Here is a 26713-nt window from a genome sequence, read left to right as displayed (position 1 = left end):
ATGAATCTCCCACACTCTGTATCTCTCTACTGTAGTACACTCAGAGTGGACTACAGTAGAGAGATACAGGCGGTTGGTCTGGATAGGACAATGTGATTGGCTTGGAGGGCCGAAGGGCCTGTTCCTGTGCTGTACTGTTCTTTGTTCACAATGTAAATCAGTGGGCGGGGCCTATTCCCACTGGAGAGGCCGGCAGCATAGCGCTGAGCGGGCCACTGCGCATGCACCTATCTGTCAGCACCGAGATCAGTGCATGCACAGTGGCCCCGCACTGCCAGCCTCCCAATTGCTGGCCAGCCCCATGACCCCTGCATTGCAGGTCGTGGGACTCCCCACCCCCTCACCACCCAATCGCTGGCCTCCCAGATGTCTCTGGGGCAAGCCCCGCCCATCCCCTCCTTGGCCTGCCTCGATCCATCATGCAAACCAGCCTCCCATCCATTGACTCTGCCTACACTTCCCGCTGCCTCGGCAAAGCAGCCAGCATAATCAAGGACCCCACGCACCCCAGACATTCTCTCTTTCACCTTCCTTCGGGAGAAAGATACAAAAGTCTGAGGTCACGTAGCAACCGACTCAAGAACAGCTTCTTCCCAGCTGCTGTCAGAAATTTGAATGGACCTACCTCGCATTAAGTTGATCTTTCTCTACACCTTAGCTATGACTGTAACACTACATTCTGCACTCTCTCGTTTCCTTCTCTATGAATGGTATGCCTTGTCTGTGTAGCGTGCAAAAAACAATACTTTTCACTGTATGTTAATACATGTGACAATAATAAATCAAATCAAATCAAATCAAATCAAATCCAAATCAAATCAAAATCTTGCAACCCCCCTCCCTGCAATCCCAATCTCCCCCCCGACAGTCCCAACACCTCCCCCACCAGCCCCACCTGGTGATTCCACCACCCCACCCCCCCCCCCCCCCCCCGTGACAGTTGCAAACCCCCCTCCCCACCACAGCAGACCCAAACACCTCCCCACCCTGGCAGTCCTGACCCTCCCCCACCACCACGCCAGCCCAATGGCCAGCCCCACCAATCTCGCCCCAGATAGGCCCCCCCCCCCATAAGACCCACTCTCTCTAGCCCCGCCACCTTGTCACTGCCCAATGGCCAGTGGGCAGTGCCAAGATGCCCCTGGGGCATTACCACTTTGCCCCTTGGGCAGTGCCAGGGGACTGGGCTGGTAATGCCAGGGAGTCACCCTCCTTACCCCAGACTCTCTGGGGAGTGGCGGGGGGAGGGGGGGGGGGGCTGGTGCCTCCATGGCCTCCCTTCACTCCAGTGGGATCGGGCCGCCAGTTCCCCATTCGTGGGGGCTGTTGTAAACTCAGCTGGAGTGAACCACTCCTGGTGAGGGGGGGAGACATGAGCGGTTCCGGAGATTTCAGTCCCGGGGGCCCGCAAATGACATTAAAATGCCAATTAAAATATATTAATCAGCTCCACGCCAGAAAGCTGATGATGCCAGAAATCCGGGCCCCGGAGATGCAGCGGGCTGGGAGAATCACCCCTGCCATTTCAGTGTGCAGGATGAACACTGGAAAATAGGAACACACGAACTGGACAGGATGAGGCCAGACTTGACCTGATCTGGGAGCACTCGATGGGGCAGTGGATACTCAATATAACCAACCTGTGAAATCTGAATTGGGAGTTCGGACTTGTTCCCCTATCCACTTGTGTCATAGAAACCCTACAGTGCAGAAGGAGGCCATTTGGCCCATCGAGTCTGCACCGACCACAATCCCACCCAGGCCCTACCCCCACATATTTTACCCGTTAATCCCTCTAACCTATGCATCCCAAGACTCTAAGGGGCAATTTTTAACCTGGCCAATCAACCTAACCCGCACATCTTTGGACTGTGGGAGGAAACCGGAGCACCCGGAGGAAACCCACGCAGACACGAGGAGAATGTGCAAACTCCACACAGACAGTGACCCGAGCCGGGAATCGAACCCGGGACCCTGGAGCTGTGAAGCAGCAGTGCTAACCACTGTGCTACCGTGCCGCCCACAGCTTAGTGGGTTCAAGGTCAGAGACCGGAGCACATAATCCCAGTTTACACCTCAGGCTAGGACTGTGGAAGGGCTGCATTGTCAGATGTGCCATCTTCTGAGCACAATATTGAACTGACTATCCGCCTTCCCTGTTAGGTGGATATAAACTATCCCCGGGCACTATGTGAAGAGCAGAATAGTTTCCCCAGTGTTCTGGCCACTATTTATCTCTCAATATACGAACCGCAACTCACAATCAGCTAGCATAATCAAGGAGCCCATGCATCCCGGACATTCTCTCTTCCACCTTCTCCCATCAGGAAAAAAGATACAGAAGTCTGAGGTCACGTACCTATCGACTCAAGAACAGCTTCTTCCCTGCTGCCATCAGACTTTTGAATGGATTTGCATTAAGCTGATCTTTCTCTACACCCTAGCTATGACTGTAGTACTACATTCTTCACTAGGGACTTCAATCAGGCCAAGCTCAAGAGCGTACTACCAAGTTACCACCAACACGTCTCCTGTTCCAACTGAAGCCCAAACATCCAAGACCACTGCTACACAGATATCAAACATGCCTACCGCTCTATCGCCCACCCACACTTTGGCAAATCAGACCACAAGGCTGTGCTCCTGCTCCCGGCTTACAAACAAAAACTGAATCGGGAGAATCCATCGAAGAAAGTGGTGCAATGATGGTCTGAGGAATCGGATGATCTCCTTCGGGGCTGCTTGGAGTCAGTGAACTGGTCAGTATTTAAAACTCTGCGACCAGCCTGAACGAGTACGCCACTACAGTAACTGGCTTCGTTAGCAAGTGTGTAGAAGACTGTGTGCCAAAGAAGCAAATCCGTGTGTTCCCCAACCCGAAACCATGGATGACCAGGGATATCCACTGCTTACTGAAGTCCAGGTCTGAGGCGTTCAAGTCAGGCGACACTGACCTATACAAGAAAGTCAGATACGATCTAAGGAGATCCATCAAAGATGCCAAAAGACAGTTCCAGACCAAGCTAGAATTCCAGGCTAGCCACACCAACCCCCGCCAACTCTGGCAAGGTCTGCAAGACATAACAGGCTACAAGATGAAGGCATGTAAAATCGCCGGCTCCAACGCACCCCTCTCTGATGAGCCCAATGCATTCTATGCCCGTTTTGAGCAAGAGGTCAGCGAGAGCATGCCCTCCACCCTGGAAGCCCTGGATGAACCTCGATCTGGGGTCACCATTGCAGATGTCAGAGCAGCTTTCTTGAAGGTCAACCCACGGAAAACGACTGGCCCGGATGGGGTACCCGGATGAGCACTCAGATCCTGCGTGGATCAGCTGGCGGATGTATTCACAGGTATCTTCAACCTCCCTTTACAACAATACGATGTCCCTATCTGCTTCAAGAAAACGACCATCATCCTGGGAGCTAAGAAAAACCAAGCAGCATGCCTTAATGACTATCGGCCGGTGGCTCTGACATCCATCATTATGAAGTGCTTCGAAAGGTCAGTCATGACACGAATCAATTCCAGCTTCCTGGACTACCTGGATCCACTACAGTTTGCCTATTGCTGCAACAGGTCCACAGCAGATGCCATCTCCCTGGCCCCGCACTCAACCCTGGAACACCTAGACAAAAAGGGCACCTATGTCAGACTCCTATTTATTGACTACAGCTCAGCCTTCAACACCATTATTCCTACGAAACTCATCTCCAAATTCCGTGGCCTGGGCCTCGGCTCCTCCCTCTGCGACTGAATCCTGAACTTCCTAACTCACAGACACCAATCAGTAAGGATAGGCAACAGCACCTCCTCCACAATCATCCTCAACACCGGTGCCCCACAAGGCTGTGTTCTCAGCCCCCTACTATACTCCTCATACACCTATGACTGTGTGGCCAAATTCCCCTCCAATTCGATTTTCAAGTTTGCTGACGACACAACCGTAGTGGGTCGGGTCTCAAACAATTACGAGACAGAGTACAGGAATGAGATAGAGAATCTGGTGAATTGGTGCAGCAACAATAATTTCTCCCTCAATGTCAACAAAATGAAGGAGATTGTCATCAACTTCAGGAAGCGTAAAGGAGAACATGCCCCTGTCTACATCAACAAGGACGAAGTAGAAAGGGTCAAGAGCTTCAAGTTTTTAGGTGTCCAGATCACCAACAACCTGTTCTGGTCCACCCATACCAACACTATAGTTAAGAAAGCCCACCAACGCCTCTCCTTTCTCAGAAGACGAAGGAAATTTGGCATGTCAGCTACGACTCTCATCAACTTTTACAGATGCACCATAGAAAGCATTCTTTCTAGTTGTATCACAGCTTAGTATGGCTCTTGCTCTACCCAAGACCGCAAGGAACTACAAAAGGATGTAGCCCAATCCATCACGCAAACCAGCCTCCCATCCATTGACTCTGTCCACACTTCCAGCTGCCTCGGCAAAGCAGCCAACATACTTAAGGACCTTACGCACCCCGGGCATTCTCTCTTCCACCTTCTTCTGTCGGGAAAAGATACAAAAGTCTGAGCTCATGTACCAACCGACTCAAGAAGAGCTTCTTCCCTGCTGCCGTCAGACTTTTGAATGGACTTACCTTGCATTAAGTTGATTTTTCTTTACAATGAACAATGAACAATGAAAATTACAGCACAGGAACAGGCCCTTCGGCTCCCGAAGCCTGCACCGACCATGCTGCCCGACTGACCTAAAACCCCTACCCTTCCGGGGACCATATCCCTCCATTCCCATCCTATTCATGTATTTGTCAAGATGCCCCTTAGAAGTCACTATCATATCTGCTTCCACTACCTCCCCTGGCAGTGAGTTCCAGGCACCCACCACCCCCTGTGTAAAAAAACTTGTCTCCTATATCTCCTTAAACCTTGCCCCTTGCACCCTAAAACTATACCCCCTCGTAACTGACTCTTCCACCCTGGGAAAAAGCTTCTGACTATCCACTCTGTCCATGCCTCTCATAATCTTGTAGATTTCTATCAGGTCTCCCCTCAACCTCCATTTACACCCTAGCTATGACTGTAACTGTCTCATTTCCTTCTGTATGAACGATTTGCTTTGTCTGTATAGCACGCAGGAAACAACACTTTTCACTGTAGCCCAATATATGGGGCAATAATAAATCAAATCAAATTAACAAATCAAAGAATTCTCCTTTACTTTACCTGCCAAAGCTATCACGTTTCTTTTTTGCCCTCCCGATTTCCCTTTTCAGTTTACTCGTAAACCTCCTCTACTCCTCAGGGGGTTCACTTGACCCCAGCACCTGACACCTGATACCTGACATATGCTTCCTTCTTTTGATTGACCAGAGCCTCAATATCTCATTGCCGTGTTCCATTCTCCTGCCAGCCTTGCCCTTCACACTAGCAGGAACATGCTAGTCCTGAACTCTCGCTATCTCGCTTTTGAAAGCCTCACACTTGCCAGAGATTCATTCACTACGAACAGCCTCCCCCAATCAACTTTTTTAAAGTTCCTGACTAACACCATTAAACTATGGTTTTGTGAGTATTGCTCAGGCCTGTTGGTTGAGTTAAGGACAGAAGGCCTGAATGTAAAAGACCAGTGTTTTTTATTGTTGCGACTTAAAGTAAAGATTGACGCTAGAATTTTACCGCCCCGTACGCCACAGGAATCGGAGCGGGCAAGGGGCAGACAGTGGGAAGATCCACTGACCTTGGGCGGGATTTTAATGTTTTGGGATGAGTGAGGCTGTAAAAGTTGGATTGTGTGGACCATTCAACTTTGTGGGTGTTGTCCAGACAAGCGGATGTGTAAACATCTGATCTCATTGTTTAAAGTAAGGCAGGGAGCTGGCTGAGACAGACCAGTGGTCCTGTAGGTTAAACAGTAAAACTCAAACTGGATCGGGAAGCTTCAGTTTCTGCAGAGTATTTACAAAATGAGGACACATTCGAATCACAAAAGGGCTGTTTGTAAGTTCTGCTTTTCATTGATATGACCTGCATGAAAATCACCTGGTCATTAGCTATTGGGCTGCATGGTAGCGCAGTGGTTAGCACTGCTGCCTCGCAGTGCCAGGGACCCAGGTTCAATTCCGGTCTTGGGCCACTGTCTGTGCAGTGTTTGCACATTCTCCCAGTGTCTGCATGGGTTCCCTTCGGGTGCTCCGGTTTCCCCCCACAGTCCAAAGACGTGTGGATTAGATGGATCGGCCATGATATATTGCCCCTTAGTGTCTCATGGGGATTAACAGGGTAAATACATAGGGTTGCGGGGATCGGGCCTGGGTGAGACTGTTGTCGGTGCAGGCTCGATGGGCTGAATGGTCTCCTTCAGCATGTCGAGTTTCTATGGTTTCTATGATCAGTGTTCTATTCACATCCGTGATTTTGAAACATAATTCAATAACATTAGTTGAAGAATTTTATTATCCAACATCTTTGCCAGTGTCATGATTCATTCTATTCAAGTCTGAACCATCATAACAGTGCAAGAGTTATAGATACGCGTGTCATATACATGTCTGTTATGTTTTATATATGTAGCTTTTCGCTGAAACTGTTTTTTGGTCCTAGGACTTTTTATATCATGTGTTTTGTGTTTCTAATGCATCATAATATTTAAAACTTACAGTCCAATTCAGTCAAGTTATAATTCACTACAGCACGCACAGCCACATTATTGGTAGTTTTTTTTTCTCATTTATTGGTGGTGTTCATGTAAATGGAATGAATTTATATACCAGATTTTAACAAGAATTGAATACTTAACCACCACCCCATGATTTAAAGGAGAGTCCACCAACCTTTTGTCCTGTACTTCCTAAATCAGTCTGTGGAGACTGATCCTGGGAGTCTACAGGGTGGCTTGAAATGATCCAAATGGCACTGTATTTGAGTGAGTCAGCCAGCAGGAAGACTCAACAAGATAAGTTGTAACCACCCAAACCCTCCACCCCTCACAACGGCAACTGCAACCTTCCCTTGCCACTGTCCCCCCACAACTCCCCCTTGACTCACACTTAACAAATACAACCCCTTGGGCGGCACGGTGACACAGTGGTTAGCCCTGCTGCCTCACAGTGCCAGGGACCTGGGTTCAATTCCCGGCTTGGGTCACTGTCTGTGCGGAGTCTGCACGTTCTCCCCGTGTCTGCGTGTGTTTCCTCCAGGTGCTCCAGTTACCTCCCACAGTCTAAAAGTTGTGCTGGTTAGGGTGCATTGGCCATGCTAAATTCTCCCTCAGTGTACCCGAACAAGCGCCGGAGTGTGGCGACTAGGGGATTTTCACAGTAACTTCATTGCATTGTTAATGTAAGCCTACTTGTGACACTAATAAATGAACTTTTTAGAACTGCGATCACATGGAATCATAGAATCTCTACAGTGCAGAAGAGGCAGCCCACCAAGTCTGCAGTGACTCTCTCTGACTGAGTATCTCATCCAGGCCTTCTCCCCACCCTAAGCCCGTAACCCCACACATTTACCATGGTAATCCATCTAACCAACACATCTTGGGACACTAAGGAGCAGTTTAGCATGGTCAATCAACTTAATCTGCACATCTTTGGTCACTAAAAGTCCATTCCTATCCGGTCCCATGGTCCAAATGATCACTGGGGTCAGTAGGTATAACCAGGCCAATTGGACACAACTGGAACCAGCTTGACAAATCAAACAGAGATAATTCAGTTGGTCAACAGGCCAACTGGGAGTAGCTGAAATGGTCGATTAGGAGTAGTTCAACTGAAGCAGTTTCAATTTCCATTGAAACCTAGTCCTGTGGAGAACTGATTGTTCATCCTGGGGATACCTTTTGTTTATTATTGAAGTATTAAGAATGACAGATTCTTATTTAATTAACTTGGATTCATTTAATGCTGGTATACTCCTCCCCTTTGTTAATGCTAATTATTTCAATCTAAATTAGTCATTCTGATAATCTATCTATTTACTACTGTCCTCTTTAACTTAATTTGCACCTTCCTCCCCCTCTATTCCAGCACCGTTCCCATGAAAGATCGGTATGTTCAGAGTCAATTCCTAACTTGGAGGATGATATGGAATGTTGGAAGGATTTGCAGGCTCAATCACAATCTGTCCAACTGCATCATAAACATAGCAGGGGGGTGGGTGCCCTCACACACCAGTCGCTGAAGGTGAGCATGCAGGTGCAACAGGTGGTAAAGAAGGCCAATGGTATGTTGCCATTCATCGCGAGATGATTCAAATACAGGACCAAGGATGGCTTCATGCAATTGTACAGGCATTTGGTGAGGCCACCCTTGGAATACTATGTTCAATTTTGGTCTCCTTATCTGAGGAAGGATATCCTTGCTCCAGAGGGAGTGCAGAGACTGTTTACCAAACTGGTTCCTGGGATGGCAGGGCTGACATATGAGGAGAGATTGAGTCGGTCAGGATGGTATTCGCTGGAATTCAGAAGAATGAGGGGGAATCTCATAGAAACCTGTAAAGTCCTAACAGGACTAGACAGAGTAGATGCAAGAAGGATGTTCCCGATGGTGAGGAGTACCGAACAAGGGGCCAGAAACTGAGGATACGGGATAAACCTTTTAAGACTAAACTGAAAAGAGATTTCTTCACCCAGAGAGTGGTCAGCCGATGGGAATTGCTACCACAGGAAGCAATTGAGCCCAAAACATTAAACAATGTGTTCTCAAGGAGTTGGTTATAGCTCTTGGGGCGAAGGGGATCAAAGGATTTGGGGGAAAGGCAGGATCAGGCTATTGAGTTGGGTGATCAGCAATGATCATAATGAATAGCTAAGCTGGTTTGAGGGGCTGAATGGCCTCCTCCTGCTCCTATTTTCTATGTTTATCTTTCTGTCCACAGCCATCATATTCTGGAGTGGTATCTGAAACTAGACCTTCCAGCTTAGAGGCAGGAGTGTTACCAATTGAGCCACAAGGATCCTGCACCAGATTTTCACTCCCACCCTGCTCAATGTGTTCACCCAACTCCCAGCAGTCTCTGAGCTTAAAAGTGTTTTTAAGCTTACAAAATCGGCACTTCAAAGCTCTCAAAATCAGCTCTTAAGCTGCTGAGAATTTCACAGCGCTCTATTCGCTTTCCCCAGTGGGTCGTCAGAGTTGGTCTTCCGATTGGATTCCCTTGAAAACTAAGACCTGACTCCCCCTTGCTCACTCGTGTTGTCACCTCTGATTGGATGTATTGCTGGAGGTTTTTCACCTGACCTTTCACCTCCAACAGCCCCATTCCAGTAAAACAGTTTCTCTCTGCTCACAATTTTAACTCTGAAAGTTAATGGAATTGTACAATGCAATTTTTAAAGAAATGCCTCTTTGCTTAATGGTGTTATGATTTTCTTTTAATCTGTTTTGGCTCCCAAGGGGATCAATTTTTAATTCCCCAAAGCTCCAGTGGATTCCTGGAGAGTTTGAAGTTACTGTGAAAATCCTCGAGTTGCCACACTCTGGTGCCTGTTCGGGTACACTGAGGGAGAATTTAGCATGGCCAATGCACCTAACCAGCATGTCTTTCGGACTGTGAGAGGAAACTGGAGCACCCGGAGGAAACCCACGCAGACACGAGGAGAATGTGTAGACTCCACACAGACAGTGACCCAAGCTCTACCTTCCCCCCTTACCTGTACCAGCTGATGTTGGGTTGAGGAGAGCCAGTCGCAGTACACGTCAATGTCACAGACTCCTGGCGATCTGCTGTTGCGTTTGCTGATCTCTCGGCCACGTGAATTATTGGAGGAACTAGAGTGAAGAACGGAAAAAGAGGATGATCAGAAATGTAGGTAAGGGTTGATTGACACCGTCAAAGCTTAACACAAGCAGACTACCACAATCTCCAGAAACCAATTACTACCCATGTTTTAATGAAATGTCATTGGCTCTTCAGCCTCTCAGGTGCCATTCTTCCAACATTGTCTGGTATTGCCTCTTGGTACAATGTCATTTAAACTCAAATGGGTCATTTGACAACGGGACCAAGCTGAACCAGGAACAAGCAGAGAGTTGCTGCTCAAATCTCCTCACTGCTTAGCTGAAGAAACCATAGCCTTTCTAGCACATTCTCCCCGTGTCTGCGTGGGTTTCCTCTGGGTGCTCTGGTTTCCTCCCACACTCCAAAGATGAGTGGGTTAGGTTGATTGACTATGCTAAAATGGATCCTTAGTGTCAGGGGGATTAGCAGGGTAAATATGTGGGTTATGGGGATAGGGCCTGGGTAGGATTGTGGTTGGTGCAGACTCGATGGGCCGAATGGCTTCCTTCTGCACTGTAGGATTCTATGATTCTATGATGATTTTTTTCCCTTTTATTGTTTGGTTTGAGGTTCTGAATCACAGAATGACACAGCACAGAAGGTGGACACTCGACCCATTGAGTCATTCATACTTCCCCTGATTTTGAACTCCTTCAGCCTAGCTGGTTGTCTACTCCTGCCAGTAATTAGGTTTTAAGATAGATTTATTGCCATGATTATCATAATATCATTCAACATGTGAATTGCTTGCTATGTAAAATCGATGAGTCTTGCTGAAGAGGCCAGGCCAAACCTAATGTTGAGGTATTCCTATAATGGGCACTGAAACAGTAGGTCTCTTGGTCCGAGACTCTAAACCAATTGCACTGTGAGCCTGCCACTTGGGGCTGCCTCATGCTTGTCAGTGCAGTGGCAAGGCCAAGATCAGGAACTCAATGGAGGTGATGGTTGAAGCTTTGCCTCAATGCACAGCTAATCATTCAAGGGTTTCCAATCTCATAGAATCCCTACAGTGCAGAAGACGGCCATTTGGCCCATAAATTGCCCCTTAGTGTCAGTGGGATTAGCCGGGTAAATACGAGTGGATAAATACAGGGATAAGGCCTGGGTGGGATTATTGTCAGTGCAGACTCGATGGGTCAAAAGGCCTCCTTCTGTACTGTTGGGATTCTATGAAGTATTGGATCGCTGCTGTCCATCGGATGTAGCTATTGCCACAGTTCTGTTAGGGTCTTGAACCAATGACAGTGAAGGAAGGATGACATAGCTCCAAGTCAGGAATGATGTGTGGTGTGGAGGGAGTTTGCAGACGGTGTTTCTCCCATGCACCTGTCGCAATTATTCTTCTTAGCGGCAGAGATTTGATTTGATTTATTATTGTCACATGTATTAGTATACAGTGAAAAGTATTATTTCTTGTGCACTATACAGACAAAACATACCGTTCATAGAGTACATAAAAGAAAAGGAAAGGGGAGAGTGCAGAATGTAGTGTTACAGTCATAGCTTGGGTGTAGAGAAAGATCAACTTAATGCGAGGTAAGTCCATTCAAAAGTCTGATGGCAGCAGGGAAGAAGCTGTTCTTGAGTTGGTTGCTTTGTGACCTCAGACTTTTGTATCTTTTTCCGATGGAAGAAAGTGGAAGAGAGAATGTCCGGAGTACATGATTTGGAAGGTGATGTTGAAGGAGCTTTGGCGAGTCGTTGCAGTGCATCTTGTCGATGGTACACACTGCTGCCACTGTGCGTCGCTGGGTGGAGGGAGTCAATGGCTGAGGCAGTTGTATCTGTTCTTACACATGCTGGCTCACATTTCTTCAGAGTGTTGTGATTAATGGCTGGAGCCCTGGACTTATTTTTCCCCTTCTGGCCTGAGGGATGTTGTGAATGAACATGGCTGCGACTGAGATCAGACAATGCAACAGAGAGGGGACGTCAATCTGACACTTCCTTCCTTGATATAGGTGTTCCCAACACCTGACAGCTGATTTACTTAATGACAATGCTCGACTGAGGTGGCAACAGCTGTTTTTTTTTTGTTTGAGTACATTAGAATGATTTGTTTTAAATTTTCTGGATGGCTGGCAATAAATATTACAAGCTGGTTTATTTATACCATTTAATTGGCGCCAATACAGAGAGACAGTGCCCAATGACACTGATAGGGAGACACTCTCCTCACTAACAGTTGCTTCACAACTGTCGGCTTTGAAGGAAAAATAATATTGTTATTTGCAGTGGGATGCCAAAAGACATGAAGGATACAGTGAGTGCTCTGCTTAAATGATTAAAATAGAATGATTTGGAGCCAGGACTGAGGCAGTTCAGTTCCAGCGTTTGAATGAAATTAAGAAAAATCACCTGAATATATTATGTAAATTAGCGGTCTTTGAATATCTAATGATTCTAATCTCTGCTAGGAGCGTAAATCGATTTTATTTATGGCGTTGCTGGGACTGGAACTCAGACAGAGGGCAGACTTGAAAACAAAATCTTTCCATTGTGAATAATAAGCTCATTACAGAGGCCTGGAGGGAAGCCTAGTTTAGGTTGAATAGACTCTTATGACTCCTCTAACATCTTCAAAACTTCCAAAGAGTGACCTAAGGTAAGTTATCGCTCACCACATGAAACAAAGCCTCTTTCAACTTGACAAATCAGTCAGGTCGCAGCCTCTGGTTGCATGAATTACTCGTGGTATCGTCAAAAGTATTGCACACACACACATGCATGCACACATGCATGTACATGCTTACATACACACACACATATGTGTGGGGGTTACGGGGATAGGGCAGGGGAAAGTGCCTGGGTACGATGCACTGTCAGAGAGTTGGTGGTGAATTGATGGGCCAACTGGCCTCCTTCTGCACTGTAGGGATTCTATGACTCTATGATCAAAAGAGAAAATGCTGGAAAATCTCAGCAGGTCTGGCAGCATCTGTAAGGAGGGGAAAGAGCTGACATTTCGAGTACAGCCTTTGTCAAAGCTAAATGGCATAGAAAGTGGGAGATATTTATACTGTAGGGTGAGGCAATGCAAGATGATTTATAGCCACAAAACCAAGGGGAAAGGCTGCTAATGGCAGTCCATAGGAGAATAGACACGGGGGCGGAGAGAGGTAAAATTGAGAAATCCTATGATTCTATGATATGCGCACACATAAGTGCACACACACAAACATGCACATGTACATACACACACCCACACATACATAAATGATAAAACTTTACTTACTTTATACATCATACATATGTGCACACACACACACATATACGTGCCTACACATGCACAAACACAGGCACACACACACCTTCTCACAGCCAACTGGAAAGCAAGCAATCTCTTTGACATCAGACTGGAATAATCTTGGCCGTTAGACAAACAATGCTCATTCCTCAATATCCTTATAAATCAATGAATGAAAGTGTTCAAAAAAATCTGCATTTTGATTCTAAATGCAGCAATAATGTTTCTCCAGGGGGTTGTTCACAAGGTTCCGGAGATTAATCTTCAGCTCCTGGAGACTCCAGGGCTGGCGTGGAGGCTTGGCAGTCTTCCAGACCAGCGTGTGACAAGTTCAGGGCCCGGAGCATTCACTTGGGGCTGAAAACATTGGCATGAGAATTTTTTAAATGGCAAAAAGCCAAAGGGAGAACTGCAAAGAGAAATTTGAGAACCACGTAAACAAGTCACTGAAACGTAATGGCTAAATTCAAAAATAATTAAAAAGGCTCACAAACCAAATACTGATTCACTGGCAAAGTCAGCACTTGTTTTCCATCCTTAATCGCTTTTGAACTGAGTGACCCAATTGCTGTGGCTCTGGAGTCACATGTAGGCCAGACCGGGTAAGGACGGCAGATTTCCTTCACCATTAGTGAACCAGATGGGTTTTTACAGCAACTCATGACAGATGTCATGGTCACCATGACTGAGTAAGAAGTCTCACAACACCAGGTTAAAGTCCAATAGGTTTATTTGGTAGCAAATACCATAAGCTTTCGGAGCGCTGCTCCTTCATCAGATGGAGTGGAAATGTGGTATTTGCTACCAAATAAACCTGTTGGACTTTAACCTGGTGTTGTGAGACTTCTTACTGTGTTCACCCCAGTCCAACGCCGGCATCTCCACATCATGTCCACCATGACTGAGACAGGCTTTATATTCCAGATTGATTAATTGAATTCAAATCCCCCCCATCGCCATTGGCGGGGCTTGAAACTATGTCCTTAGACAATTAATTTGAGCTACTAGATTACTAGTCCAGTGACATTACAACGACACCACTGTCTCCCTTCATAGCCTCACATAGATTTCTAGAGAGCTAGAATATAGAGAGGAATATGTTTTGCTTCAGTTGTACAAAACCTTGGTTAGACCACATTTGGAGTAATGTGTACAGCACTGAGCACTGCACCTTTTAAAAATTACATAGGCCTGCAAATGATTGCAGTGCAGATTTTGCAGAATTTTATCAGAACTCCATGGGTTTAAGAGGAGAGTTTTCATAAAGTTCACATGAGCTTCCTGAAATGGAGAAGATCATTGGGTGATTAGATTAAGGTATTTTTAGTATAAGGGGGTTTGGAATCGCCTTTGTGGAAGCAATGGCCTGGTGGTATTATTGCTAGGCTAGTAATCCAGAAACTCAGCTAATGTTCTGGGGACCCAGGTTTGAATCCCGCCACAGCAGATAGTGAGATTTGAATTCAATAAAAAATATCTGGAATTAATCATCTACTGCTGATCGTGAAACCATTGCCGATTGTCGGAAAAAAACATCTGGTTCACTAATGTCCTTTAGGGAAGGAAATCTGGCCTCCTTACCTGGTCTGGCCTGCATGTGAATCCAGAGCCACAGCAATGTGGTTGACTCTCAACTGCCCTCGGGCAACTAGGGATGGGCAATAAATGCTGGTCAGCCAGTGACGCCCAGGTCCCACAAATGAATAAATAAAAATAACAAGGATTAACACGGGACTGCAGAACTGTATGGCCTACAGTGTGATGTAAAAGATCACATGACAAGGGACATGGGTCAGCCTACGAGTAAGCAGAGATCTGTGTAGAAGTAAGTACGGAGTTAGCTCTTAACTTGGACTATACTTTGAACATAGGTAAATAATTTTGCATTCCCAGTAAATACTAAATAAACCCAGTAAATACTTCAGTCTGACTAGCCACTGAACCTCTCAGTGAGAGCTACTGAGCATACCCTTACAACAGTAAAGGAATCAATAATGTGCATTGAAACTTTTTCCATTGGGTGGAGGAGCCGAGGACATGGGAATGGGACCTTAATAGCAGAGCCAGACCAACTAGAAGGGTGGTAGAGATGTGAACATCTCATAAGAAACAGCCCAATTAATAATTTTAAATCAAAAATCAACAGATTTTTGTTAGCCAAAGAGATTGAGTCTATCTGGTCCTGGATCCACTACAGTTCGTCTACCGCTGCAAAAGGTCCACAGCAGACGCCTCAACCCTGGAACACCGAGATAACAAAGACATCTAAGTCAGACTCCTATTTATTGACTACAGCTCAGCCATCAGCACCATTATTCCTACGAAAATCATTTCCAAACTCTATGGCCTGGGCCTTGGCTCCTCCCTCTGCGACGGGATCCTGAACTTCCTAACCCACAGACCACAATCAGTAAGAATAAGCAACAACACCTCCTCCACGATCATCCTCAACACCGGTGCCCCACAAGGCTGTGTTCTCAAACCCCTACTATACTCCTTATACACCAATAACTGTCGGGCCAAATTCCTCTCCAACTCGATTTTCAAGTTTGCTGACGATACCACCGTAGTGGGTCGGATCTCAAACAATGACGAGACAGAGTACAGGAATGTGATAGAGAATCTGGTGAACTGGTGCGGCAACAATAATCTCTCCCTCAATGTCAACAAAATGAAGGGGATTGTCATCTACTTCAGGAAGCATAGCAGTGAAAATGCCCTTGTCTACATCAACAGGGGTGAAGTAAAAATGGTCACAAGCTTCAAGTTTTTAGGTGTCCAACAACCTGTCCTGGCTCCCCCCATGTCGACACTATAGTTAAGAAAGCCCACCAATGCCTCTATTTTCTCAGAAGATTAAAGAAATTTGGCATGTTAGATACGACTCTCACCAACTTTTACAGATGCACCATAGAAAGCATTCTGGCTGGTTGCATCACAGCTTGGTATGGCTCCTGCTCTGCCCAAGACCGCAAGAAACTACAAAGGGTCATAGATGTAGCCCAATCCATCAGGCAAACCAGCCTCCCATCCATTGACTCTGTTCACACTTCCCGCTGCCTCAGCAAGGCAGCCAGCATAATGAAGGACCCCATGCACCCCAGACATTCTCTCTTCCACCTTCTTCCGTCAGTAAAAAGATACAAAAGTCTGGGACCAAAACAGAAAACACTGGGAAATCTCAGCAGGTCTGGCAGCATCTGTAAGGAGAGAAAATAGCTGATGTTTCGAGTCCAGATGACCCTTTGTCAAAGCTAGGTTTCAGATTCCAGCATCCGCAGTAATTTGCTTTGATACAAAAGTCTCAGGTCACGTGCCAACTGAATCAAGAACAGCTTCTTCCCTGCTGCCATCAGATTTTTGAATGGACCTACCTTGCATTCAGTTGATCTTTCTCTACACCCTAGCTATGACTGTAATAGTACATTCTGCACTCACTCATTTCCTTCTCGATGAACAGTATCCTTTGTCTGTATCGGGAGCAAGAAACAATACTTTTCACTATATGTTAATACATATGGCAATAATAAATCAAATCAAATCAAATTAAATTCCTGTTTTGTCGGAGTTTGCTGTGGAAACAATGGCTGCTGTGTTTCCTACATTACACTGCTTTTAAAATACTTTGGGATGTCCTTCAATTACCAAAGATGCTATATAAATGCAAATCATTTTTCTTTCTTAAAGGATAATGAGCAAAGGCAGGCAAATTAAACTCGGATACAGATTAGCCATCTTGGACGACAGAACTGGCATAAAGGTTGAATGTCCTCCGCCATTGGATGGTCCCGTTAAATGTCCAAGTGAACCTTGTGCCCAAACAGCACACCAAGATGCAGAACCTTATAAGTGCATCGGGCTGGAGGTGCAGCAAGTAAGGTAAAGTCACCATAGTCCCAGATGACCATAGGCTATCCTCCCCATTGAGGGGGAGAGCTGATTGAACAAAGAACAAAGAACAATACAGCACAGGAACAGGCCCTTCGGCCCTCCAAGCCCGCGCCGCTCCCCGGTCCAGGATTGAACCCTGAATCCAGGATCCCCGCCCAATTTTCCAGCCTATCTACATCCTAATATCCTATCCACCGAGCTGTCCCTCACAGCTACGATGCTTTGTTCATCACAACCTATTAACTCACCCCCACCCCCCCATTCCAGACCATGTGATCTCCAGGGAGAGGCGAAAACCCAGAGTGAAAACCCCAGGGCCAATATGGGGAAAAAAAAATCTGGGAAATTCCTCTCCGACCCCCTGAGGCGATCGAAATGAGTCCAGGAGATCACACTGGCCCTGATCAGAAAAATGCTTCCCAACCCTATTCATTTCCACTTCTGCTTTACGAACACCATCTGAATTCCCTGCCCCCGAGACAGGTTCCCAACTATCCGCAGTCTCGCTCTGTACTGGCACCAGCAAGATGATCATAGAATGAAGCCTTGAAACGAGAAACAAAGAACAATTAGCCCGCGCCGCTCCCTGGTCCAAACTAGACCACTCTTTTGTATCCCTCCATTCCCACTCCGTTCATATAGCTGTCTAGATAAGTCTTAAACGTTCCCAGTGTGTCCGCCTCCACCACCTTGCCCGGCAACACCTTCCAGGCCCCCACGACCCTCTGTGTAAAATATGTCCTTCTGATATCTGTGTTAAACCTCCCCCCCTTCACCTTGAATCCTATGACCCCTCGTGAAAGTCACCACCGACACGGGGAAAAGCTTCCCACCGTTCACCCTATCTATGCCTTTCATAATTTTATACACCTCTATTAAGTCTCCCCTCATCCTCCGTCTTTCCAAGGAGAACAACCCCAGTTTCCCCAATCTCTCCTCATAACCAAGCCCCTCCATACCAGGCAACATCCTGGTAAACCTCCTCTGTACTCTCTCCAAAGCCTCCACGTCCTTCTGGTAGTGTGGCGACCAGAACTGGACGCAGTATTCCAAATGCGGCCGAACCAACGTTCTATACATCTGCAACATCAGACCCCAACTTTTATACTCTATGCCCCGTCCTATAAAGGCAAGCATGCCATGTGCCTTCTTCACCACCTTCTCCACCTGTGACGTCACCTTCAAAGATCTGTGGACTTGCACACCCAGGTCCCTCTGCGTCTCTACACCCTTTATGGTTCTTCCATTTATCGTGTAGCTCCTCCCTACATTATTCCCACCAAAATGCATCACTTCGCATTTATCAGGATTGAACTCCATCTGCCATTTCTTTGCCCAAATTTCCAGCCTATCTATATCCTTCTGTAGCCTCTGACAATGTTCCTCACTATCTGCAAGTCCTGCCAGTTTTGTGTCATCCGCAAACTTACTGATCACCCCAGTTACTCCTTCTTCCAGATCATTTATATAAATCACAAACAGCAGAGGTCCCAATACAGAGCCCTGCGGAACACCACTAGTCACAGGCCTCCAGCCGGAAAAAGACCCTTCCACTACCACCCTCTGTCTTCTATGACCAAGCCAGTTCTCCACCCATCTAGCCACCTCCCCCTTTATCCCATGAGATCCAACCTTTTTCACTAGCCTACCATGAGGGACTTTGTCAAACGCTTTACTAAAGTCCATATAGACAACATCCACGGCCCTTCCTTCGTCAACCATTCTGGTCACTTCTTCAAAAAACACCACCAGGTTAGTGAGGCATGACCTCCCTCTCACAAAACCATGCTGACTATCGTTAATGAGTTTATTCCTTTCTAAATGCGCATACATCCTATCTCTAAGAATCTTCTCCAACAACTTCCCCACCACGGACGTCAAGCTCACCGACCTATAATTACCCGGGTTATCCTTCCTACCCTTCTTAAATAACGGGACCACATTAGCTATCCTCCAATCCTCTGGGACCTCACCTGCGTCCAGTGACGAGACAAAGATTTGCGTCAGAGGCCCAACTATTTCACCTCTCGTCTCCCTGAGCAGCCTTGGATAGATTCCATCAGGCCCTGGGGATTTGTCAGTCTTTATATTCTCTAACAAACCTAACACTTCCTCCTTTGTAATGGAGATTTTCTCCAATGGTTCAACACTCCCCTCCGAGACACTCCCAGTCAACACATCCCTCTCCTTTGTGAATACCGACGCAAAGTATTCATTTAGGATCTCCCCTACTTCTTTGGGCTCCAAGCATAAGTCCCCACTTTTGTCCCCGAGAGGTCCGATTTTTTCCCTAACAACCCTTTTGTTCCTAACGTATGAATAAAATGCCTTGGGATTCTCCTTAATCCTGTCTGCCAAGAACATTTCGTGACCCTTTTTGCTCTTCTAATTCCCCGTTTGAGTACTTTCCTACTTTCTTTGTACTCCTCCAGAGCTCCCTCCGTTTTTAGCTGCTTGGACCTAACATACGCCTCTCTTTTCTTTTTGACCAGTCCCTCAATTTCCCTGGTTATCCACGGTTCTCTAATCCTACCCTTCCTATCCTTCTTTTTTACAGGCACATGCTTGTCCTGTAGCCCTAACAACTGTTCCTTAAAAGACTGCCACATACCAGATGTGGATTTACCCTCAAACAGCCTCTCCCAATCAAGAGCTGCCAATTTCTGCCTGATCCCACTAAAGTTAGCCTTTCCCCAATCCAACACCTTACCCTTGGGACACCACTCATCCTTTTCCATCACTATCCTAAAGCTAACAGAATTGTGGTCACTATTTGCCACATGTTCCCCTACCAAAACTTTGAAGACCTGACCGGGCTCATTCCCCAGTACCAGGTCCAGTATAGCCCTCTCTCTAGTCGGGCTGTCTACATATTGTTCCAACGAACCCTCCTGTACACATTTTACAAATTCCTCCCCATCCAGAGTCCCTGCCCTCAGCGATTTCCAGTCTATACCAGGGAAATTGAAGTCTCCCACTACAACAACACTATTTTTCCTGCACCTATCCAGTATCTCCTGACATATCCATTCTTCCACTTCCCTTGGGCTGTTGGGGGGCCTGTAGTACACCCCCAACATAGTGACTGCGCCTTTCCTGTTTCTAAGCTCCACCCAGAGTGACTCGTTACACGACCCCTCTGAATTGTCCTCCCTCTGCACCGCTGTAATATGCTCTCCAACTAATACCACTACTCCCCCACCTCTTTTGGCCCCTCCTCTGTCTCGCCTAAAACACTTGTACCCTGGAATATTCAGCTGCCAGTCCTGTCCCTCTTTCAACCAAGTCTCTGTCACCGCAACCACATCCAAATTCCTCGTGCGCATTAAGGCCCCAAGTTCATCTGTCTTACCTGCTACGCTCCTTGCATTGAAGTCTATGCACTCCAGACCTCCAGGCCCAGTGAGGTCGTCCTCCCCCAGAGTGCTCTTCTTCTTTGCCAGCCTTATCCCAGCCCCAAGCTCGTCCCCAGCCTCCACACTTGTAGACCTAATATTTTGATCCCCACCCCCCTGCCATACTAGTTTAAACCCCCCCGAACTGCACTAGCAAAGCTCCCAGCCAGGATATTTGTGCCCTTCCAACTTAGTTGTGACCCCTCCCTCTTGTACAGGTGCCATCCTCTCCTGAAAACTTCCCATTGATCTATGAAAATGAAGCCCTCCCTCCTGGTCCAGCCCTTTATCCAGGCATTCATTTGTACCAACTCCCTATTCTTAGCCTCACTGGCACGAGGCATTGGGAGCAGCCCAGAGATGGCCACCCTAGTGACCCTACTTTTTAACCTATTTCCCAACTCCCTGAATTGCTCCCTTAGGATCCCCCTACTCTTCCTATCTACGTCATTTCCACCAATGTGTATAATGACATCCGTTTCTTTATCTTCCCCTTTTAATATGCCTCCTATCCGCTCGGAGACATCCGTGACCCCAGCACCAGGTAGGCAGACTACCATCCTGGAGTCCCGTTCGCACCCACAGAATCGCCTGTCTGTGCCTCTAACTGATGCATCCCCCACCACTATCGCTCTCCTAACCCCTCTCTTCCCTTTCCGGGCCACAGAGCCTGACTGTGTGCCAGTGACCTGGTCACTGTGTCTTACCCCTGGAGAGGCACACTCCTCCACACTATCCAAAACAATATACCTGTTTTGGAGTGGGACAACCACAGGTGACCCCTCTTCTAACTGTTCACTCCCCTCCCCTCTCACACCTGTCACCAAGCCCTTCCTATTTTGAGAGACCGCCACTGGAGTACTCCCTGGTACTTTACCCTTCTGCCCTTTACTCCTCCTAACTGTGACCCACGTGTCTTCCTCCCGATGCCCCGGTGTAACTAGTTGCCTATAACTCCTGTCAATTTTTCTCCCATTTTCCCTGACTAGACTAAGGTCAGCGATCTGCAGCTCCAGTTCCATGACACGGTCCCTCAAGAGCTGCAGTTCCACGCACCTGGCACATATGTGAACCTCTGGGAAGCTAGGTGTTTGCAGGAACTCCCACATCCCACATCGGAAGCACTGAACTGGCCGATCACTCATACCTGCCCTTATCCTTTATAGGGTTGGGTAAAAAATAACTAGCCTTGCCTCGCCCTTTCAGCCTAAGCCCTGTGAGCCAAAGCCCTTATAGTTCACACTCTGCTTCCCACTCACTCAAGCCCTGTGAGCCAAAGCCCTTATAGTTCACACTCTGCTTCCCACTCACTCAAGCCCTGTGAGCCAAAGCCCTTATAGTTCACACTCTGCTTCCCACTCACTCCACTGCCCGTTCCCGACGCTGCCCGCTGTATAGTGCAGCCGGCTTTTTATGCTCCTGGCGAACGCCCCAGGTAACTGCCTTTTATACTAAGACTCAACCTCCCAGAATCCCCTTCAGCTGACCTCACTTCCTCAATTCAAAACCCTGAAAAAAGCCCACGAAATATACAAGGAATACCCTTAAATGAATAAATGAATAATTAAATCACTTCTTTGCTTACTCTCAGCACTCCTGCTAAGACTCTCTCCCCCAGTCTCACTCCAGTCAAACAAAGAGGGGATTGGTGGGGATTTAACCTGAAGATCACCACGCCTCAAGTGAGGAGCAAGGTTGAATAACTTCAATCGGTACAAGAATTGAACCCGTGCTGTTGGCGTCGCCTTGCATCTCAAACCAACCATCCAGCCAACTGAGCTAACTGACTCCCCAGTATTGCAGGGATGGGCCACTGGCTCATCACCTTGATGTGATCCCAGTTGCCATCCTGTTTCCCAGAGTTTCCCAGAGGTAGTAGCAGAGGCGGGTACAATTTTATCCTTTAAAAAGCATTTGGATAGTTACATGGGTACGATGGGTATAGAGGGATATGGGCCAAATGCGGGCAATTGGGATTAACTTAGGGGTTTTAAAAAAAAAATGGCGGCACAGCCAAGTTGGGCCGAAGGGCCTGTTTCCATGCTGTAAACCTCTATGACTCTATTACTCTAATTCATGCCAGCATCATTCAAACAGTTTTGAAAAAAAAACTGTGTGTATATATATATATATATATATATTTCATAGAATAGTAGAATCCCCACAGTGCAGAAGGAGGCCATTCGGCCCATTGAGCCTGCACTGACAACAATCCCACCCAGACCCTATCCACATAACCTCACGTATTTACCATGCTAATCCCTCTGACACTAAGGGGTGATTTACCACGGCCAGTTCACCTAACCTGCACGTCTTTCGGACTGTGGGAGGAAACCGGAGCACCCGGAGGAAAGCCACGCAGAAACAGAGAGAACGTGCAAACTCCACACAGACGGTGACCCAAGGCTGGGAATCGAACCCGAGTCCATGGCGCTGTGAGATAGCAGTGCTAACCACTGTGCCACCGTGCCAGCCATGCCATGTTATGTGTGAAATGAGGGATGTCGATGCTCGGGTAATTGAACACTCTTCACAACTTACTGGATCAGCCAATCAACCTGTGCTCCACCAACATCAGAGGAGTGGCTCCCACTGGAAATATGGGCATCAGTGGCCAGCTTGGACTCTTCTGCCCATTTCCTGTTGGCCTTGAGAAGATGGTGATGGGCTCTCTTCGAGGGCCACCACAGCCCTCGTGGTGTAGGGACTTCTGTAATTTAGCTTTATGTTTCTGAGCCAGCAATGCAGAGGGGACGGTGAAGCATATCCAAGCCAGGATGGCGCCACAGTTCAGAGGGTGAAGGTAGAGGTAATGGCCGTCTCAAGATATTATCACCTCTAAAATTCCGCACTTCCCTCACACCAGGGAATTTATGATTCAGCAGACTTCTCGCAAGTCAAGGTAGCATGATGATTTACTCTGAGCGGGAGAATTTATTGAGGCTGTTAATGGATATATGAGCACACATTTCATCCAGTATTCAACAGCACGATGAAACATGGGCCGAATTTCTTTGACTATTACTGAAGTTGCAGCACTAATGGATACTCAAAGAAATAAATGTTGGAGGAAGGGAATCAGCCACAGGAAAAAGAAAACAAAATTCATTATTCACGCATTGTTGGGCATCAGTGATGATAAGGAATAAATGACTTTTTGCCGCAAACTCATTTTCTATTATGTAATTCCTAGGGCACAATGCCCTTGCTTGTTGTTTCTTTTTGGTACATTAACCCATCGCGAGGCAGTAATGCTTATTGGGATGACACGGTGGCACAGTGTTCAGCACTGCTGCTCAGGTTCGATTCCCGGCTTGGGTCATTTTGCGGAATCTGCACGTTGTCTGCGTGGGTTTCCTCCGGGTTCTCTGGTTTCATCTCACAATCCAAAGATGTGCTGGTTAGGTGTATTGGCCATGCTAAATTCTCCCTCAGTGTACCCGAACAGGCACCGGAGTGTGGCGACTTGGGGATTTTCACAGTAACTTAATTACAGTGTGAATGCAGGCCTACTTGTGATGAATAAATAAACTTTACTTTTATCTTCTTTCATTCCGTTTATTTTCCTTTTCTAGGTTACTTGATGCTGTGCGTCATTCACCACCGTGCAACTGGATTCGCTTGTAGTCATGGTCTATGTTGGCATCACTCAACAACCAACCGTCCAGGAAACCAACCTATGCGGGAAGCCCCTCTGAGTTTCCTTGGTCGCACAGCTTCTACTAGGTTACTGGTAGGAGCTAGTTCCACGAGGAACTTAGTAAGATAGAGGGTTATAGGTAAGCCCAGTAATTGCTAAGGTAGGGGCATGTTCGGCACAACTTTGTGGGCTGAAGGGCCTGTATTGTGCTGTAGTTTTTCTATATTTCTAGGTTAGGGTCTGTGATGGTACTGTGACATTTTAGAAATGTATGTTAACCACGCTTCTCTTCAGGATGTTTCTAACAGGCCCTGGAATTTGTCGGCACCATGTTGTCTGTTGCTGGTGTTCTTTATTGTTACTGAGGCAGTCTAATTTTTCTTTTATTCATTCATGGAAAATGGGTGCCGCTGGCTGGCCAGCATTTATTGTCCATTTCTAGTTGCCGTTGTTCAGAGAGCAGTTGAGAGTCAACCACATTGCTGTGACTCTGGAGTCACATGTAGGCCAGACCAGGTAAGGACGGCAGATTTCCTTCCCTAAAGGACATTAGTGAACCCGATGGATTTTTCCGACAATCGACAATGGTTTCGTGATCATCAGTAGATTCTTAATTCCAGATTTTTTAAATTGAATTCAATAAAATTCAAAAATTGAAGCAACGTTGATTTTAATCTTCACTCATGTTCTGTGATTTTTATGTGTCCCCTGGGATTGCTGAGTGGAGTTGAGGTTGATTGACAGTCCAGGTGATATGCCTGAAGACATTTTTTTTCCACAGAGCATTCTACTTTTAGTTTACATTTCCTATGCTCCCAGAAGCTGGTGGAAGAAGGCAGTGTCTCTCTGTCTCCCTCTCTCTCCAGTGAAATTTCCAAAACAGGGATGCCTCAGAGATTTGATCCAGCATCGAAAAGACCAATTCACAGCAGGTGTTGAAAGCTGCAAATCCAGCATCACGTGAGCATACTTGCTTTTTGTGCTAAGTCTGAAGACGGGTGTATGTCTATGGGATGATGTTTAACTTGGAACAACAGAGATAGCTAGCTGTTATAAGTTATACTATATCATGTTTAAGTTTGGTAATTGGTAAAAGTTATGCTAATGCTTTTTGTTGTACACTGGCCGGAATTCTCCCATCCTGCCCGCCACTGGAATTTTAGCGGGCGGGTTGTGGAGAATATGAAATGCCATTTATCGGTCAGGTGGGAATTTCCGACTTTTAGACCAGCACGGCCGGAGAATTCTGCCCTTTAACTGTGTTCTCAAATGAACTTTGTTTGATAAAAGCTCCCTAGTGGGTCACTTGAACCATACCTGGAGTGAAACATCTGATGCTCACCCTCATGCCAAAATTAAATATAAAACTTAAGGTCTAGGCTAACTCCATAACTCACCTTGGAGTTTCTGGCCTGGGTCTTAACAGGTCAGATATTTGTCTGGGTCTGTTCTGGGGCCCAGAATTGATGGCCGTGCAGCCAGCACAAGTCCCAACCCTTAGGCTGAGAACAACCCAGAAGTGGGCCTCTGGTCTCCTTTAAATAATATGGACAAGCGGCCAGGCCTCCAGGTTCAGGCATGCGAGGCCACCAAGTTTGGAGACTGGACCTAAGAACACCATATATCAAATCTGTTTCTGGTGTACAAACTGTCACTCAGTAATACAGAATTTGGATGTAGTTGTAAAGAGAGATATAAGGTGGGATTTTCCGGCCACATTCGCCCCAAGGCGGGAAAAACCCGCCCAAGGTCAAAAAAGTAAAGTAAAAAAGTAAAGTTTATTTATTATTCACAAGTAGGCTTACATTAACACTGCAATGAAGTTACTGTGAAAATCCCCTAGTCGCCACATTCTAGCGCCTGTTCGGATACACTAAGGGGCAATTTAGCATGGTCAATGCACGTAACCTCCACATCTTTGGACAGTGGGAGGAAACCGGAGCACCCGGAGAAAACCCATGCAGACACGGGGAGAACATGCAAACTACACACAGACAGTGACCCAAGGGTCCCCGGCGCTGCGAGGCAGCAGTGCTAATCACTATTCCACCATGCCGGACCTTTGCATGGTCCATGTCCCGCCTGCTCCAATTCCTGGGAAAATTCCACCCATGTTGTCAAAGCCTTTCGTGTCTTGCCAGGCAACAACTCAGCCAATCAGTGTTGACTTACCAACCAACCTCGCCCCCTATTCTCCCATTGGTTAAATTGGTATTATTGTTTGAAATTTGGCATTCTTGTGTTTGTCCTGATGAGTGCGAGATGAAAATCTGCAACAACATCGTCTTTCGTTCCAGCGGCCTTCAATTGTTTTCTCTCCCATACTCTTCATAGTTTGAATCAACTCGCTCCATCATCTCCTCTCTTCTGACAAGAACCTCCTCGATGTTGTGATTTAAAATGTAACGCCACACTTCAATGCTTCTGTGCAAGCACTCTTACCTAATTTTAAAAGTGATCTGTACAGACAATAGGATGTATCCCTCTCAGAATGGAGGGCAGGCGAAAGACATTCAAAGCTATTTTTGCCAGCACCTATTACCCAGCACAAAACAGACCACCCTTGGAGAAATTACCAGGCACAATTTCTTGAACAATCATATCTCATAATAGACGGAAGCTTAATTTTCCCAGCATGGACCCTTTCAATTCTTCTGTAATTGGAAGCACCGCTCTTTGGAGCTTTTTCAGTGTGTCTGCTGTGCCATGCAAATTGCTCAAGGAAATAAGGGAGGCGTTGAGTGATTTACATGTGTGCTATCTTTTTTATTAGTTGGTATCAGTGGGAC

The 26713-nt window shown here is 46.7% G+C and overlaps 1 protein-coding gene across 1 annotated transcript in view; it reads right to left on the bottom strand.

Moving 5' to 3' along the window:
• The window catches only part of ncam2a (neural cell adhesion molecule 2a), a 543279-nt gene that overhangs the window by 358272 nt on the left and 158294 nt on the right, over positions 1 to 26713 (bottom strand). The window contains exon 13 of the mRNA XM_078231910.1: positions 9621 to 9738. Within this exon, the coding sequence (XP_078088036.1) occupies positions 9621 to 9738 (118 nt within the window). The remainder of the gene's footprint in view (positions 1 to 9620; positions 9739 to 26713) is intronic.

Source organism: Mustelus asterias, chromosome 17 (assembly GCF_964213995.1).
Source record: "Mustelus asterias chromosome 17, sMusAst1.hap1.1, whole genome shotgun sequence".
Lineage (NCBI taxonomy): Eukaryota > Metazoa > Chordata > Chondrichthyes > Carcharhiniformes > Triakidae > Mustelus > Mustelus asterias.
This window is presented reverse-complemented; position numbering and strand designations above follow the sequence as displayed.